The following is a 19459-nucleotide window of genomic DNA, read 5'->3' on the forward strand; positions in this document are numbered from 1 at the left end:
AGAGGTAGGGATGGGAGACGAGGCAAAGGCAAGAAGTGAAATAAACGTTATCACGTCATAAAACAGCAGTTGCTACTAAGGCAAAAAAAAATAAAATATCAAAATATCAAACGACTTCCAATTCTCCCCGCATAACTACGAGGTGTTACACGGCGCAGCCGCTAGGTGCCGCTGCTCGCGCAGCCTCTCCTCACTCGGAGCTCGGCATGGGAAGAGTCAGCGCCAGCCCCACATCCGGGGCTTTTCTGCTCTGTGTTGACGTCATTCAGACGCCGTCAATGGCGGCGGCGTTAGAATGGAGGAGGTGGAGTAGCGGCAGAAGCAGCAATAGTAGTAGTAGTAGTAGTAGTTGGAGAAGCGGAGGGAAGTAGACAAGGGAGAGGTCCTTAAACTTTCTGTGGTCTCCTTCTTCCCTTAGGCTTCTGTGTCCAACACAAGTTGGGTAACGGCAGCCCTTAAAAAAAAAATTAAAAGGCTGCTTCTCGGCCAGGGCCGCACGCGCGGTCTATCTTGCAGCAGCTGACGGGAACACGAAAGAACGTTCGAAGCACAGCCAGGAAAGAGCACGAGTCGTAGCCGCTGCCCGACCTCCCTCCCTCCCTCCTTTCTGCCTGTACGCGCACGCGCGTGCCCACTCTTCTGAATTGCTCGCTCAGCGCCTTGAGCTGCTGGGGAAAAAGTTCTTCGCAAGTTTGTGCGCTCGCGGCCCCCGACCAACGGCTGCAGGTCGCTCCCCGCCCCTCCTCCTCCACACGCTTTCGTTTTCCGGCCTGTTGCTTTCAGTTATAAAACTCGCTGGTCGGAGGGGGGGGGGAGGGTGCTGCCGACCTGCTTTTTCCTTTCTCCGGGCTCCCCTGCTGCCGGCCCTTGGATGCGGCGCCCGACGGGCAAAAGATGGAGGGCTTAACGCTGAGCGAGGCGGAGCAGAAGTACTACTCGGATCTGTTTGTCTACTGCGACACGGACAACACCAAGAAAGTGGCGTCCAACGGCCGGGTGCTTGAGCTCTTCCGGGCTGCACAGCTCCCCAGCGAGGTGTCCCTGCAGGTAATCCCCCCCCCGAGGAGGTGACCTTTTAATGTGGTATGGTAAGCTAGCTAGCAAGAAACGCCTTGCTGTGAACTGGGTGCTAGAGCTTGGACACAAAAGCAATGGTAGTAGATAAGTGAAGTGCGTCTCCACACTGTGCGTCTAGTGGGTCACCCAGTGCAGTGACCGACAGGACAGTCCCCACGTCCCGGACCAAGGATGCAAGAAAGTTTGTGCGTTTAGTAAAAGGGAATGGTCCTCTTGCTTCCAGATGGGTTCCTATCACGGTGTGTGGGACAGTGCTGGGTTTAACCTTGGGGGGGGGTGGTGGTTACCAGGTTATTTTAACTTGCAAACTGCTTCATCTAGCTAGTTACTCCTTTGCTTAGCTGGGGAATTTACACTTTCTTCAGATTTTTTTTTTAACTAAAAGTATTGGTTAAAAGGGAAAGTCTCAGGTGTTGAGCATATCGAGGAACTAGGTGTTGAAAGGAGGAGCAAAGGGCCATATGTCACTACTCATTTCTCTGTCTTTAGTAGGTAGAAATGAATGAGGAATAATACAGGATAATTTGCAATGGTGGGACATTAAGATTTTTTTCAGTTTGAGTAAAACTTCTTGTAACTACTATTATTGCCTGAATTATTGCCTGACAAATTCCAGAAGAAGAGACCACATCTCGCCAATTCTAACTAATCTTCACTGGCTGCCAATACACTACAGAATCCTACACAAGTCCATCACCATCATCCACAAATCCATCCACTCACAGGCTGCGCTCAACCTCCAAATCCCCCTCAGAATACACACATCATCCAGACCTATCAGAGACGCCTACAAAGGCTCCCTGACTGTTCCCCCAACTAAAGCTACACACAATAAGGCACTCAGAGACCGAGCCTTTTCTACAGTGGGCCCCTCTCTTTGGAACACCTAACCTCCTGATCTGAGACTTGAACCCTGCTTACTAACTTTCAGGAAAAGACTTAAGACTTGGCTATTTAAGCAAGCCTTTCCGGAGTCGAATACCCATTGAGAGACCTTACTGCCCAATGTATATATCCATAAAGAGTAATTACTGCACATTGTAAATAAGTTACCTCTGTAAAGTTTTTTACTCCTGTCTATTCTTGTCTCCTTCCTACCCCAGTTATTCAACCCTGTTTTATTGTAACTTTTGCTTCCTACTCACTTGTTAAAAGAACAAAGTTTTGTTTCTGCACCCCCTGTTATTTGTAAACCGGCATGATATGATCTTATCATGAATGCCGGTATAGAAAAACCTAAATAAATAAATAAATAAATATTTATTCTCACACTTGGTTAACCTGTAGTAAAATTTTGGGCCAACACCACAAGGTTTTTGTTGGGTTTAAAATTGAATTGGACTATTTTGTGTACTCGGTGATATGTGAGGATTCATGTAAGCAGTTGATCTAGAAAAGCTTATTATAAGAACATAAGATTTGCCATGCTTGGTTACACCAAAGATCCATCAGACCCAGTATCTTGTTTCCAACAGTAAATCCAGGTCACAAGTACCTCTGGCAGGATCCCAAAAGGTCGATGGATTTCATGCTGCTTATCTTTTGTTTGGTGTATTCTGCCTCAGAAAGTGGTTGTCTTTAGGGTATTGCTATTCTTTCATATGTTGCAGCCTGGCATGCACTGTACCTTTAGTATTCAAAAGAGAATTGTACACTTCTATGTAGTGAGTAGTATTTCACTGCACACTACATAGAAGAAATGATGCCTGTATTTTAGCAAGTCACTGTATTTGAAATTCTTTAACATGCCACTCTGCAATTTCTTGAACCCCTTGGATAGTCATGTTTGGAACAGTTGTAAATCTCTTCACTAGGGGGCTTATGTAATCTGCGCAAAACCTTCCACAGGTTATTGTGCTGGTAATTGTGCATGGTTTTCTGCGTTAATCTTACACACGTATGTAATGCATTTAGTGTGGGGAAAAAACGCATTCAAAAACCCATGACAGGTTTTGCGTGAACGGATGCTAATGGCATATAAAAGAGACAATTATCTATTCCCTGACTGTGCAGGGGGCTATGCTAGCAGGGAGATGGGTTATTGTGGGGTTTTTAAGTGGGCTTTTTACGGTAGCACCTGGGTCAGGGCAGGAGTTAAGTGAGCACCTGTCTGGAGGCCCTTTTACTCCATTGCTGGCATTAGTTCTCATTTACTTTGTTGAGCCACTTTAAACTCCCTTTATTTCCTGAATAATAATGTAGTGCCAGGTTGTGTTTGTGCAGCCTTTTCCTTGTTGGGCACTTGGGGCTTGTTGATTGCGCTCACTCCTACTGCTTTGGTGTTTTTCAGTCCCAGAGGTGCTTTTGTATGTAGACCCTGGAGATAACTGGTCTGTTTGTCCCTGCTCTCTCCCAGCGGGGCTGTTCCATGCCAAGTGGCCCCAGGTGCCCGGCAAAGAAAAGGCTGCACAGACACACAACTCTACTAATTCCAGCAATGAAGTAAAAGGAGCGGTAGGAGGTGAAATTGTTTATTTTTTAATAGTAGTAACGTGAAATGATTAGAAATGAGTCATGAGTGCCTATTTTAGTACCTGTTTTCCCATGGCTTTATGGGGGAAAACAGATAGTTGCTTAGAAGCATATGGTTTGGAATGATGTATCTTTGAAACACAAAAATATCGAAGCATAGAAAATGACAGCAGAAAAGGACCAAATGGCCCATCCAATCTGCCCAGCAAGCTTATGGTAGCATCTGCTGCTCCATACAGGTCACCCCCATACTTAGTTTCCCAAAATCAGGGCCCTTGTTGGTTGCTGTCTGAGTCCAATTTCCTGTTACCTCTTGCCATTGAAGCAGAGAGCAATCTTGAAGTTGCATTAGAAGTATCAAGCTTATTGGTTAAGGGTAGTAACTGACATCCCCTCAAATCTCAGAACAGAACCATGCATCTCAACCTTCAAAAAAAGACTAAAGACCTGGATATTCATACAAGCTTTCCCAGACACCAACATGGTCAACTAATCTCCAACTACACCTTGATTAACCATATCTTGATTAACCATATCTTCTATCGTTTACCTGTGTGAATTAATCCTGTCCTTTCTCTTCCTTCTCAGCCAAGTTCTTATCACCCTGTTATATGTAACTGCCTTTTCAGCACCATTGTTATAGTTATGTTTACTATGCACCCCTGTTTTATGTGAACCAGCATGATGTGACTGCTGTCTCGAATGCCGGTATATAAAAATTTGAAATAAATAAATAAATAAATACCAGCAAGTTACCCCCATGCACTTTTCTTCATGTCCATCCTCTAACTTTTAGGGATCCACAGCATTTATCCTATGCCCCTTTGAAATCTTTCACTGTTTTAGTCTTCACCTCCTCTGGAAGGCATCCACCATCCTCTGCGTGAAGAAATATTTCCTGACGTTGGTTCTGAGTCGTCTTCCCTGGAGTTTCATTTCGTGACACCTAGTTCTACTGATTTCTTTTTATCGGAAAAAGTTTGTCAATTATGCATCGATAAAACCTCAGGTATCTAAAGGTCTGTATCATATCCCCCCCGCATGTCCTCTCTGTCAGGGTATACATATTTTAAGTTCTTCAATCTCTCCTCATAATCATTTGATGGAAACACCACCATTTTTATCTTCCTTCTCTGGACCGCCTCCATCCTGTCACCGACCCTTTTGAGATATGGTCTCCAGAACTGAACACAATACTCCAGGTGAAGCCTCACCAAGGACCTGTACAAGGGGATTATCACCTCATTTTTCTTACTAGTTATTCCTCTCTATGCAGCCCAGCATTTTTCTGGCTTTAGCTATTGTCTTGTCACATTGCTTCACTGACTTCAGATCGCTAGACACTATCACCCCAATGTCCCTCTCTTACTCTGTGCACAATAGCTCCCCCCCCCCTCCGAATCACATACAGCTCTTACAGATTACGACACCCCAGATGCATGACTCTGCACTTCTTATTGAATCCCAGCTGCCATGTCTTCGACCACTGTTCAGGCTTCCTTAAATCACGTCTCATTCTCTCTACTCCTTCTGGCGTGTCTACTCTGTTGCAGATCTTAGTATCATCCGCAAATAGACAGACTTTACCTTCTGTCCCTTCTGCAATGTCGCTCACAAAGATATTGACCAGGACTGGTCCCAACACAGATCCTTGTGGCACTCCGCTTAACCCCTTTCTCTCTTCAGTATAGATTCAATTTACCATCACACACTGTCTTTTGTTTGTCAACCGGTTTGTAATCCACGCCACCACCTTGGTGCGCACTCCTAGGCTGCTGCTTTTATTCACAAGCCTCCTCTGCAGGACTGTTTCAAAAGCTTTGCTGAAATCCAAGTAGATCACATCAAGTGCTCTTCCTTGATCCAATTCTTTAGTCACACAATCAAAAAAATCAATCGGACTTGTCTGACAGTACCTTCCCCTGGTGAATCCATGCTGCCTCTGGTCCAGCAAGCTTCTTGACTGTAGATAGCTCAATATCCTTTCCTTCAGCAGAGTCTCCATTCATTTTTCCACCACCAAAGTGATGCTAACCGGCTTGTAGTTTCCAGCCTCCTCTCTGCTCCCACTCTTGGGAAGCGGGACCATTACTGCTCTTCTCCAATCACTTAGCTCTATTCCTGTTTCCAGAGATCTATTGAACAGGTCATGCAGCAGACCCACCAGCATATCTGAGTTCCCTCATCAGGCCTATGGATTTGTCTGCTTTCAGTTTTCCTAGTTTTTCACATACATTCTCTTCTGTAAACAGAGTTTTGTCTACTCCAACCCCATCCATGGTCTTGTTAACAAGTGATGGTCCTTCTCTCAGGTTGTCTTTAGTGAACATGAAACTGAAGTATTTGTTTAATATTTCTGCTATTTCTTTGTCTCTCTCCACACATTCAGGTCGATACACTATGGTGTGCTCGGCTGAGCGCACCATTTAGCACCTGTTTGGTGCTAAATGGTGCGCTCTTTTTCGATGCACTCTTATTAGCCCTTATACTGTAAGGGGTAATAGTGTGAAACGCGCGGCCAATCCTCCGAAAACTAATAGCGCTCATCACATGCAAATGCATTTTAATGAGCCTATTAGCCACCCAGGATACTGAAAGTAAAACGTGCGGCCAAGCATAATAGTGAAACCTGGAAAAGTGTACAGAAAAGCAGAAAAAACTACTTTTCTGAAGAACCTTCGTCTTAATATCCAAGCAATATTAAGTCGGAAGAACCTAAAATAAAAAAAAAAAATCGGTTAAAAAAATGGATGCTCAGTTTTACAGGCGTACATTTTCCTATCCTGTGGCTGTCAGTGGGTTCGAAAACTGATGCAGGTAAAATAGAGCATCAGTTGTCGGACCCACTGACTGACAGCCAGCTCTACCACTAATAAGGAGACACCAGGGACGCGCTATTGTCCCTACCTCCTCCTTATTAGTGTGTCGTCTAATTTAAATAGAGAATTGCGTGCCCAGGAGAGATGTCTGGGCGCGCGTTGGGGGAGCGGGTGCTCAATATGGAGGGTGCGAGTTGGGGGAGCGGGTGCTCAACATGGAGCGCCCGCTCTTCTGCGATTTTTACAGTATCGGCCTGCATGATCCTTGTCACCTTTCAATTTCACTATTATGCTTCGGACTTTTTTCTGATGTATCTGAAAAATGTTTTTTCACTTCGCTTTACTTCTTTGGCAATCCTTTCTTCTGCCTGACTTTTTGCTTGCTTGATTACTTTCTATGTGTCCCTCAGTTTCACTAGATATTCTTCCCTGTGTTCCTCTTTTTGGGATCCTTTATTTTTCTTGAACACTGTTTTTTTGTTATTTTTTCAGCCGCCTCCTTTGAGAACCAGATGGATTTCTTATTTCTCTTACTTTTATTTTTCTACCATATAGATTTGTTGCTTTTATAATTGCTCCTTTTAGTTTGGCCCACTTTTGTTCCACCTCTTATTTCTCCCAGTCTTCTAGTTCTACCTCCAGGTATGTCCCCATTTCGACAAAGTCTGTATTTTTGAAATTCAAAACTCGGGTTTTCGTGTGACTTCTCTGTATCCAATTTGAGATGTCAAACCATACCATTTGATCAATAGTGCTGAGGTGGGCACCCAACAGGACATTAGAGACATTTTCCCCGTTAGTGAGCACTAGATCGAGTATAACTCCCTCCCTCATGAGTTCCCTTACCATTTGTTTGAACAGAGCCCCTTGGAGGACATCCACTTTACTTCTGGTAGATTCCGCAGAAGGGATTCTTCAGTCTACGTTTGGCAGCTTAAAGTCTCCAACAATCAACACACCTCCCTTCTTTCCCATCTTTTGGATATCTTCGACCAGATCTGTCTAGTTCTTCCATCTGAGTCTGAGGCCTGTACACCACTCTAGTAAAAATAGATGCACCATGATTTTTTTTTTAGGACGGCCTATAATGCTTCTTCTCTACCCCACATTCGTAGCAGTTCAGTTGCTTGAATATTGTTTTTGACATAAAGAACTACGCCGCCCCCTTTTCTGTCCTTCCTTTGATATAGCCTGGTATGGCTGTATCTCAGTCATGAGAATCCATGAACCATGTCTCTGTAACAGCAACAATGTCCAAGTCTGCCTCCACCATTAGGGCCTGCAGGTCTGGGATTTTATTGTCCAAACTACGAGCATTTGTAGTTATAGCTTTCCAATTTTTCTCCCTTGATTTGTTGCACTTCCTAGGCATCTTTTCTGCTTTTTTGAGCTGATTGATTTTATTTTTCCTCCCACTTCCTGTATTGCTTGGGGGGTGACATGTCAATTTCATTGGCCATCTCCTGTTATCCCCATTATTTAGTTTAAATGTATGATAATATATGATCTGAATTTCACACTTAGCATCCTCCTTCCTGCTTCAGACAAATGTAGGTCATTCTTATTTTACTGCTCCATACACAACTCCAGCCTCAAGTGAATCCAAAACCACTTTCTGTACACCAGATTTTGAGCCAGGAATTGAAATTATTTATATGGCATAGCTTCTCATTTCCCTTTCAATGAACAGCTAATACTTCCAAAAAGGTAGTAGTCTTTGCAGTGTGTCTTATCGTTCCTAAATTTTGGAAATCTTTTGTACTTCATGGATACCATTTCTTTTGAGGTCATTGGTCTCCAGATGGATTATAACACTGATATCAAAGTTCCTACTAAGAGAACAGGGAAAATAAGGCATCCCAGTAGTGAGGTTGCAATAAATGCAAAAGTGGATCAGGTGCTTTTTAAGTAAAGTGCAGAAAGAGACTTAAGACATGGCTGTTTAAGAAAGCCTTTCCGGACTCTGACTGATGCTCTTCCACCAAATACAGAAAGATGGATTATCACCCATTAAACTGATAGACATACCAATCACTGCACGTTCTACTTCTTGTTAAACGTCTATCATCCTCTTCTTCTACTCCCAGTTAGAACCATCCTTGTTTTATTGTAACTGCTTTTTCTGCGCACTTGTTATAATTTGTAAAGGTATACTCTCATGTTATATTTATGTACGTTTATAATGTATTGATCACCCCTTGTTTTATGTAAACCGACATGATACGAATTTCCGTGAATGCCGGTATAGAAAAACTCAAATAAATAAATAAATAAATACCCCTGTCAACCAATGAACAGGTTGTTAATATAAACAAGAAACATACTTTGAAATGTCTCTGACCTTCGCCCTGCCAGCTGTGGGTCGCACAGTGTGTTGGTGCTTGGCAACACACTGAGAATCACTGCTCTAGAGGAGGGTGCAATTCCTCCAAGATTAGAACCGTATAGGACTATGCTACAGTTCTTTCAGAGATAAACTGCCAGCTCTGATTTCCCAGACCTTGAAATGCTCAGGGTTCGTGGGGCAGATTCTGTGTTTGAGCCAAAAAAAATCCCATTTTGGTTTCCTTGTGTAAAGCCTCATGTTTTTTCCCTGTAATGGAGACCAAGAATTGATCTTGAGTAGGGTGCCCCAGAGGCTGATTTCAAAGGGGTACGAAGTTTGAAAGGCCTGTATCCTCTGGATTCAGTGGTGAGAGAGCATTTACGATTCCGAAGGTAGATGCGCTTGTGTGTGCAGTCTCCAAACGGACTACTATTCCTGTGAAAGAAGGAGTGGCCCTGAAGGATGACCATGATAGGATTGAAACTATCCTTAAGCATTTGAAGCAGTGGTAATGACATTGCAGATTGCTTCTTGTTCCCTGGTGGCTTGCTCTTGTTTTCTTCTTTCCCAGGAGATTGACTCTGGGTAAACTTCAGGGCAGTTATTGAACTGTGGCAGATGTGGGCTGTGATTTGGTCTGCACTTCAGCCAGAGGGGCGGCTTTGGTAATAGCGGCCACATGTCAGTTATGGCTGAGAAATTGGTCAGCTAATGTGACCTCCAAGGCTAGCCTCACCAAATTTCCCTTTAAAAGCTCTCTTATTTGGAAGCGAGTTGGAGAAACTGGGCAGAAAATGGGATGAATTACTAGTTCCTCATTTTGCAGGAGGATAAGAAGCAGACACCACGCTCCTTTAAAATGAGAGGTCGTGCTAGAGGATCAAAGTGTGTTCGACCCTATAGTGGAGTGATCTTTTTGAGGACTCGACCCTTCGGTAGATCTCAATCCTTTCGTCCCAGACAACCCAGAATGGGGGTGCAGGCTCCGGGTAGTGGAACCGCCCGAGCCTTCCAATAAATTTTACCAACCCACCCCCAGGGACAGGAGATAGGGGACGCCTCTCTCTCTCTTCTGTTAGAGGTGGGTCAAAATCACATCGGATCAATGGGTCCTGGAAGTGATAGAAGGATATGCCATGGAGTTTCACAGTGTTCCTCGGGGCCTGTTCATGGAATCTCCCTGCCATGTTCCACAGAAGAAGCAAGCAGTAGAGGATACATTGGCAAGGATCCTCACTCTGGGGGCTGTGGTTCCATTGCCCAAGTCTCAAGAAAATATGGGGCGATATTCCTGTTTTGTTGTGCTCAAGAAGGAGGGCTCCTTTTGTCCTATCCTAGATCTCAAAGTTGGCAGTCGTCATCCGCAATTGCAGCATTTTTGCATGGACACTGTGGTCGGATATAATGGCCGTGCAGTTGTATCTTCATATTCCCATCTGACTAGAACATAATTTCTGTGGTTTGTCGTTTTGGGACGCCATTATCAGTTTCAAGTGCTACCCCTTGGTCTGGCCACTGCTCCCAGGACATTTTCCAAGGTAATTGTAGTAGTTGCATCTACAACGTCAGAAGGTATCGAGAAGGGTGTGCGGCAGGGTGTGGAAGCAGAAGACTGCATTTTTGGGACTTTAACTGCAGGTATCACCATTGCTACCCCGGAAAAGATTACCCTTGAGGGGATATGGACAGCACTAAAATCGATTTAATCTTCAATTAATGTATTAGCACAAGTTACAATCGAAAGTAGAAATCAGTCGATGACTGACAAACAATAAGCTTATTTTAAAGTATGGGGAAAAAGTTGAAGAATTAGATAAGAAAGTTTCTAAGATTGAAAAAGTGCAACAAAAATTAATTACTTCTGAAAATGTTACAAATAAAAGGCTGGAGGGGGTGGAAAACTCCCTCAGGGACCATAAGCTCAGAATACTTCCCCATAGTGCAAATGATGTCCCATCTTGAGTTATTTAGGAACTACATAAAGTTTATTCTTAAGATACCAGAAACTGCCTTACCAGTTATCATGAAGGCTGCTTATCTTCAAAATAGAACCCCGGCTGAGGAAACAGGAACTCAAAGAACTCAAGATCAAGAGATGAATTTATCCAACATATTAGAGATGACCATTGATACAGAAATAAAACTAAGAGAGTCGTCATTAATCTCTTTTGCATTCCTATCTGATCGGAATTATGTCATGAAGTTATTTTTTAGAAATAGTCACAATTCTATGGACAATCGATATGGATATACCCGGATGTGATAAAATCGACACATGTTCGGCATAGAGAGTTTCTAGCAATGAGATCATTACCTGACTGGGTAAATGTAACATCAGGACTTGCTAGAGACACAAAGTGTAAAACATTGATAAGACAGGCGAAGAGAGAATTTGAAATGAAGTTGGCCATACAGGCAAAAACTCACAATAAAAACTTTTAAAAATATGCAAGATATCTGTGAGGGAGTCGGTTGGACCATTAGATGACCGAGGGGTTAAAGGGGCTCTTAGGGGAAGGTAAGGCCATTGCAGAAAGACTAAATTAATTCTTTGCTTCCGTGTTTACTAATGAGGATGTTGGGGAGATACCAGTTCCGGAGATGGTTTTCAGGGGTGATGAGTCAGACGAACTGAACGAAATCACTGTGAACCTGGAAGATGTAGTAGGCCAGATTGACAAACTAAAGAGTAGCAAATCACCTGGACCAGATGGTATACATCCTAGGGTACTGAAGGAACTCAAAAATGAAATTTCTGATCTAATAGTTAAAATTTGTAACCTATCATTAAAATCATCCATTGTACCTGAAGACTGGAGGGTGGCCAATGTAACCCCAATATTCAAAAAAGGCTCCAGGGGCGATCCGGGTAACTATAGACCAGTGAGCCTAACTTCAGTGCCGGGAAAAATAATGGAAACTATTCTCAAGATCAAAATCGTAGAGCATTTAGAAAGACATGATTTAATGGAACACAGTCAACACAGATTTACCCAAGGGAAGTCTTGCTTAACAAATCTGCTTCGTTTTTTTGAAGGGGGTTAATAAACATGTGGATAAAGGTGAACCGGTAGATATAGTGTATTTGGATTTTTAGAAGGCGTTTGACATAGTCCCTCATGAGAGGTTTCTATGAAAACTAAAAAGTCATGGGGTAGGAGGCGATGTTCTTTCGTGGATTACAAACTGGTTAAGACAGGAAACAGAGTAGGATTAAATGGCCAATTTTCTCAGTGGAAAAGGGTAAACAGTGGCGTGCCTCGGGGATCTGTACGTGGACCAGTGTTTTTCAATATATATATATATATATATATATATAAACTAGCTGTTCCCGGCCACGCGTTGCAGTGGCTCAGTCTGGTTTAATTTCACAATGCGCATTTGCTCTGCTCTGGCCGTCCCAACTCCCTCCCCCCTTCTCCGGCGGTGGACGGACTGGCACGGCGACTCTTCCTCCTCCTGTGTGTAACTGTCCGGCAGTCCCTACTCCCTCCCCCCTTCCCCAACGGCGGAGGAACGGGCTGAGCGGTGACTCGTCTGCCCTTTCCTCCTCCCCTCTGTGACACCCAGCACGTAGCGCAGAGCTCTATGGTCTGCACATGCGCGGTAGAGCTGCTCTCTACTGTGCATTTGCGGTCCGTCTGTCAGAGCCCATTTATATTGTAGATAGCGTGTGTTGCTTTTACGTCCAACAGATGGCGCTGTTTTCCAAAAAAGCATGTTTTTACCTGTCACAGGTGTGACATCTATATAATATAGATATATAAAAACACGCGCGTATTCGAATGCAACGTTGTGTCAAAATTTCAAAGCAATCAGTGAAGAAGAGATTTAAGATTTTGAACAAACGAGCATTTACATTTTTATTTATATAGATGATCTGGAAAGGAATACGATGAGTAAGGGTTTTCAAATTTGCGGATGATACAAAATTATTCAGAGTAGTTAAATTACAAGCAGACTGTGATACATTACAGGAGGACCTTGCAAGACTGGAAGATTGGGCATCCAAATGGCAGATGAAATTTAATGTGGACAAGTGCAAGGTGTTGCATATAGGGAAAAATAACCCTTGCTGTAGTTTCCCGTCGATAGCAGGAATGAATTAGCCATGCTGTCCTGGGATCTGTCAATCAGGTCCGGGAGGCGGAGCTTGATAAAGCAGAGGATAGATCTTTGTTCCCTCTGCGGCTGCGCGTGGGTTCCCGCGCAGGAAGTACAGATTCTCCTCAGTCTGTTCTTTCCGCGCGCGGGATCGCACGCGGAGCCAACACTCTCCTCAGAATGTCAAAATCGGGCTTCAAGCGCTGCCGCTGTGGTAAGGTGATGTCGGTCACGGATGGCCATGACCTGTGTTACCGATGCCTCGGCGGTAGCCACGATGTCCCGAACTGCGAATTCTGCTCCAAAATGTCTCCCAGAGCCAAGCGACAGCGAGCGTATCGCTTACAAGAACTTCTAAGTACCTCAGACCCCTCTGAGGTACACTCTTCACCGGGCCCGGTGAAAAAGTTAAAGTATTCCGCACCAAGGACGGCGTCGTCGGACACCGCACGCCCCAGTGACAAGAAGGTAGGGAAACAGGGCTCTGTTTTTCCCGACAAGCATGGAGCGCCCAGTATTTCGAGCAGAGACTCGAAGTGTGGCCTATCGCCAAACAAGCGCGCAGACATGGCGCACAAGAAAATACATAAGACGGCGCCGGAAACTCCACGGAGTGAGTCGGCGCAGAAGAGGGCGCCGAGCCCAGGGGCTCGGACACTCACGGCGCCGAAGATACGTCATGAGGCGGCGCCGAGTTCAACGGCGCCGATCTCCAAACACCGTACGGCGCCGGGATCAGAGCACCTGGCCAAGACAAAATCGGCCCACCACCACGCGCCGTCTCTTTCGGCGCCGTCTAAAACGCCAGCGCCGACGCGGGCGCAGGAGATAGCGGAGCCGTTGAAGGTACAGGAAACACCGGCAACCATACCAGCGCAAGAGACAACGGCGCCGACAACGGCGCGGGGGCCAGGCTCCAGGGCTGATTCCCCAGAAACAGCAGCTCCAAAGAAGGTACCAATTCCATCGGCCTCACACAAGACAGGAGTGCATAAGAAGAGAACCTCCGAATTGGGGTCAAAAACACGTCCAAAGAAGCGACCACTCCCTACCTCACCTGACTCTTCCTACAAAAGTGACAGAGAATCAGAAAATAACTTGACAGGCCCAGAGGGACGGTTTGTCACAGAACATACGGGAAAAAGTCCTGAATGGTACTCCCTCTCAAAACATCATAGGGAGCATTCCCACAAACGTAGTAGGAAATCGCCTTCCAGAGATTCTAGGGACTACAAGAGACAGTCTCCACATGACTCAACTACCTCAAAAACAAAACATGCTACGCAGGTACGGGAAGCTCACCATCGACGCAGACAGGACAGGGCGGTCAGCCCTTCCACCTCCAGATCATCCAAACGATCCAGGTCACGGAGATCACATTCCCCTATTTACGTGACTTCCTCCCAGGCATCCTCTCCATCCAAGACCTCCAGCACACCAAAAGGTGCGACTGGTCCTAGCACTAGCCAACATAGACCAGAAATGACAAAAGCCACCAAGGATGCGTTCTGGCAACTATCCCAATCCTTGGCGGGATTTTATAGCACATTGGAATCATCATTCAAGTTGGGGAAGGATTCCAGGAATACAAAACCGGAATCGGAAAACACACCCCCATCGCCTGATAGGGATGATACACCAACCTCGCCTGATCGGGACGCTCCACAACCCTCTCCACAGCATTGGACCTCACCAGAACACTTCCAATCACCGACGGAATCCCCCACTTCATCCACTGGGTATCCCTCGGATGTGCCAGACACTCAACCGGAACCATACTCACCTCCGGAGGATTTGTCATATCCTCGTTTTTTAGAAAAGATGGCGAGCATCCTCCATTTACAATTTCTAAAGGAACCTGACCCTAGAGCAGAAACCCTAGGACTGCAAAAAATTTTTGATGTACCGGGGGAACCCACCACTCTTCCACCTCATGATCTCCTGCATAAACTCATGTTAAAGTCATGGGAAACTCCCTTCTCTCTGCAGGCAGTATCTAGGAAATCAGATATTAAGTTCCGTATAAAGAAGGAAGCTCCGTACGCGCTCCCTCAACTGCCGCACGAGTCCGTAGTGGTGGAGTCGGCTATGCAGCGATTTAGAAAACAAAAGCTTCATGCCACATATCCCCCCAATAAGGACCTTAAGTACCTAGACGAAATTGGTAGAAAAATCTATCAAAATTCACTGCTCACTACTCGTATCATCCACCACCAATTTTACATGATTCAATACATGTACGAGTGCATACAGGCCACTAAAGGATTCCTCTCCACAACAGCGGAGAAATTACCACAAACACTTCATGATATGGAGGAATGCTCAAGGCATCTCCTACGTTCCATGTACGAGGGAATGGAGACTTCAGCAAGAGCGTCGGCCACAGCCATAGCGGCGCGAAGGACCGCGTGGCTACGTTCCAGTTCTATTCGAGAGGATGTGCATGAAAAACTCGCTAACCTTCCATGCACTGGAGAACACCTTTTCGGCACCAAACTGCAAGAGACGGTGGGAAAACTAAAGGAAGAAGCATTAGCGGTACAGTCGCTACAATCGCACCAACCTTACCAGTCTTCCAGACGGGGCTACCCATACCCTCGCAGATCGTCATATGGACGTCGTCCATATCGCTCTTATCATAACCAACACACGGCTCAAATTCCACGAAGAGGCAAACAACGGGCGCCTCGTCAACAAACCCAGACACAACCGGCGGCAGCTAAGCCGGTTCAATCTTTTTGAATCTAATGCCACCACCACGTCCATCACTACCGCCGGGACGAATCCAAGCTCGTCTACAAGTGTGGGAACATATAACATCAGACCAATGGGTTCTCGACATTGTACGTCAGGGGTATCATCTACATTTTCAGTCCAAGCCTCCCCTTCCACAATTCACCTCTCCAGACCAGCTGCGGACTCACCCACAGCTTCAACAGGAAATATCCCTCCTTTGTCAAGCAAAGGCCATAGCACTTCTTCCCAAGAACTTTCACAACCAAGGTTTCTATTCCCCATACTTCCTTATCCCAAAGAAATCAGGCGGCCTACGTCCGATCCTAGATCTACGGGAACTCAACAAATTTCTGATAAAGGAGAAATTCAAAATGGTATCCCTGAAGTCAATCCTTCCACTTTTGCAGACCAACGACTGGATGTGTTCAATCGACCTGAAGGATGCATACACCCACATTCCAATGCACCCCTCTTCCTGGCGTTACCTATGCTTTCGTTACAAGCACAATCATTACCAGTACAGAGTACTCCCCTTTGGGTTATCAGCTGCACCCAGAGTGTTCACCAAGTGCATGGTAGTGGTGGTGGCTCACCTCAGACTACAGGGAATGACAATCTTCCCTTATTTGGACGACTGGCTAGTAGTAGCTCCAACCCGAGAACTGCTCAACTCTCACCTACATCGCATCCTGCAATGCTTACAACAATTGGGGTTGGTAGTCAACTTCCAGAAATCTCACTTACAACCGACGCAACAACTCCAATTTATAGGAGCATATCTGGACACTACGCGAACCAGAGCATATCTACCGCAGGACAGACAACTTCAATTACGACAGCTCTTACTGAAGTTACACACAAAGCAAAGAACATCAGCACGTCAGGTACTAGTAGTCCTCGGCCACATGGCAGCAGCCAATTTCCTTGTTCCGAATACCAAATTACACATGAGAAGATTACAGTGGGGACTCAAACGACAGTGGAAACAGCATTCGCAGCCTCTCACTCAGTCAATCCTCTTAACAAGGGAAATGCTCAAGGACATAGCTTGGTGGCTCCTTCCATCCACCCTAGTGAAAGGAGCTCTCTTTCGACAGTCCATACACAACACAGTCCTCACGACGGACGCTTCCCGAAAGGGCTGGGGAGCACATCTAGAGGTATACGAGACGCAGGGATTATGGACGTTAGCAGAACAATCCCTGCAGATCAACTTACTGGAACTGCGAGCAATTCGACTGGCGTTGCAGGCATTCCAGACATTCTTGCGTGGCCGCAGACTCATGGTATATACGGACAATCAAGTGGCAATGTTCTATATAAACAAACAGGGGGGCTCAGGCTCCTGGATCTTGTGCAGAGAAACACTACAGATTTTTCACCTAGCTCAAAAACAGAGCATCCATCTTCAGGCTACTTATCTGCCAGGAATAGCAAACACAAGAGCGGACAAATTAAGTCGTATATTTCATCCCCACGAATGGTCCCTCAATGGGGAAGTAATACTCCACATATTCAACAAGTGGGGAACTCCGACAATAGACCTGTTTGCTACGGAACACAACACGCAGCTTCCCCAGTTTTGTTCCATCCATCACAGCAGGCTCAGGATAGCACAGGATGCTTTTCTGATCACGTGGTCTTCAGGCCTACTATATGCCTTTCCACCGATTCCCCTGATCACCAGGACCATACAAAAGTGCATAGCAGACAGAGCACAAATGATACTCATCGCCCCAGCTTGGCCACGCCAACCATGGTACAGTTACCTCCTTCGCCTTTCAGTGGACGATCCGATCCGACTTCCGAATCGTCCAGACCTTCTACTTCAGGAACAAGGAACGCTGCTCCATCCGCTACACTCCTCCCTCCATTTGACAGCCTGGAGGCTGACAGGTGGTTGCTAACACAACAAGAAGTTTCTCAGAGGGCACAGCTCATACTTCTCGAATCCAGGAAACCCTCCACTAGATTAAACTATAGTTACAAGTGGAAGAGATATACCTCATGGTGTCTTTTGAACCAGGTTTCTCCCGTGGATTGCACGCCACAACAATTACTGGATTATCTGCACACCCTTTACGAAGCGGGCTTAGCAACAGCATCCATTCGAGTCCATCTGAGCGCTATTGCAGCCTACCATAGGCCAGTTAATAATGTAACAATAGCGGCTCATCCTCTTCTTGCTCGATTTCTCAAGGGCATGCTCCACATTAGACCACCTTCTAAGAAACCAGCAGTTCCATGGAACATCAACATAGTATTAGAACAACTTATGCGTTCTCCATTCGAACCCATGGAATCCGCACACTTAAAATACCTAACCTGGAAAGTAGTCTTTCTTGTCGCAGTCACTTCAACGAGGCGTGTAAGCGAACTACAGGCATTGGTTCATTATGAACCATACCTACAGTTTTTCCATCAGAAGGTAGTACTAAGGACACATCCCTCCTTCCTGCCAAAGGTCGTGTCACAATTTCATATTAACCAAACTATTGACCTACCAACCTTTTTTCCAAAACCGCATGCCAATGAACGCGAGTCATTACTACATACCCTGGATTGTAAGAGAGCTCTGGCTTATTACAGAAATAGGACGGCTGCTTCATCACGACCGTCTCAACTATTTTTGTCCTTTGACCCGAAAGGGCCTGGACTTCCGGTCACAAAGCGAACCATATCGAGCTGGATAATCCAATGCATCCAGTTCTGCTATAACAAACAGAACTTACCATTACTTCAAAAACCTAAGGCTCACCAAGTGCGGGCCCTATCCACCACGTGGGCTCACCTCAGGAATATTCAGCCCATAGATATATGCAAGGCGGCGACTTGGACATCGCTTCACACTTTCACAGCACATTACTGCTTGGATCAACAAACTACGGCGGATACGATGTTAGGTCAGATAATCCTACAGTCCGCAACAACTCAGACGAAGTGATTGCCACAACCATTTCACGTTCACACAAAAAAAAAAAAAAATACACTGAACGTGATTGGGAGCTTGGAACTCCCAGGACAGCATGGCTAATTCATTCCTGCTATCGACGGGAAAAAACAAGTTTGCTTACCGTAAACGTTGTTTCCGTAGATAGCAGGATGAATTAGCCATGCTGACCCACCCTCCTCCCTGGCAATCACCTGTTTTTCGATCTACCACTGCTTAATCACAAACTGAGGAGAATCTGTACTTCCTGCGCGGGAACCCACGCGCAGCCGCAGAGGGAACAAAGATCTATCCTCTGCTTTATCAAGCTCCGCCTCCCGGACCTGATTGACAGATCCCAGGACAGCATGGCTAATTCATCCTGCTATCTACGGAAACAACGTTTACGGTAAGCAAACTTGTTTTTACACGATGTTAGGTTCCATATTAGGAGTTACCACCCAGGAAAAAGATCTAGGCATCATAGTGGATAATATTTTAAAATCGTTGGCTCATTGTGCTGCAGCAGTCAAAAAAGCAAATAGAATGTTAGGAGTTATTAGGAAGGGAATGGTTAATAGAACGGAAAATGTCATAATGCCTCTGTATCGCTCCATGGTGAGACCGCACCTTGAATACTGTGTACAGTTCTGGTCGCCGCATCCCAAAAAAGATATAGTTGTGATGGAGAAGGTACAGAGAAGGGCAACCAAAATGATAAAGGGGATGGAACAGCTCCCCTATGAGGAAAGGCTGAAGAGGTTAGGGCTGTTCAGCTTGGAGAAGAGACGGCTGAGGGGGGATATGATAGGTCTTTAAGATCATGAGAGGTCTTGAACGAGTAGATGTGACTCGGTTATTTATACTTTCGAATAATAGAAGGACTAGGGGGCATTCCATGAAGTTAGCAAGTAACACATTTAAGACTAATTGGAGAAAATTCTTTTTCACTCAACGCACAATAAAGCTCTGGAATTTGTTGCCATAGGAGGTGGT

General features: G+C 45.4%; 1 protein-coding gene across 1 annotated transcript in view; it reads left to right on the forward strand.

Moving 5' to 3' along the window:
- Positions 1-250: 250 nt before the first annotated feature.
- The window catches only part of REPS1 (RALBP1 associated Eps domain containing 1), a 566482-nt gene continuing 547273 nt past the window's right edge, over positions 251-19459 (forward strand). Inside the window, 1 exon segment of the mRNA XM_029596463.1 lies at positions 251-1047. Coding sequence (XP_029452323.1) covers positions 895-1047 — 153 coding nt within the window. The 5' untranslated portion in view covers positions 251-894.

The sequence above is a fragment of the Rhinatrema bivittatum genome, chromosome 3, assembly GCF_901001135.1.
Source record: "Rhinatrema bivittatum chromosome 3, aRhiBiv1.1, whole genome shotgun sequence".
Classification (NCBI taxonomy): Eukaryota; Metazoa; Chordata; class Amphibia; order Gymnophiona; family Rhinatrematidae; genus Rhinatrema; species Rhinatrema bivittatum.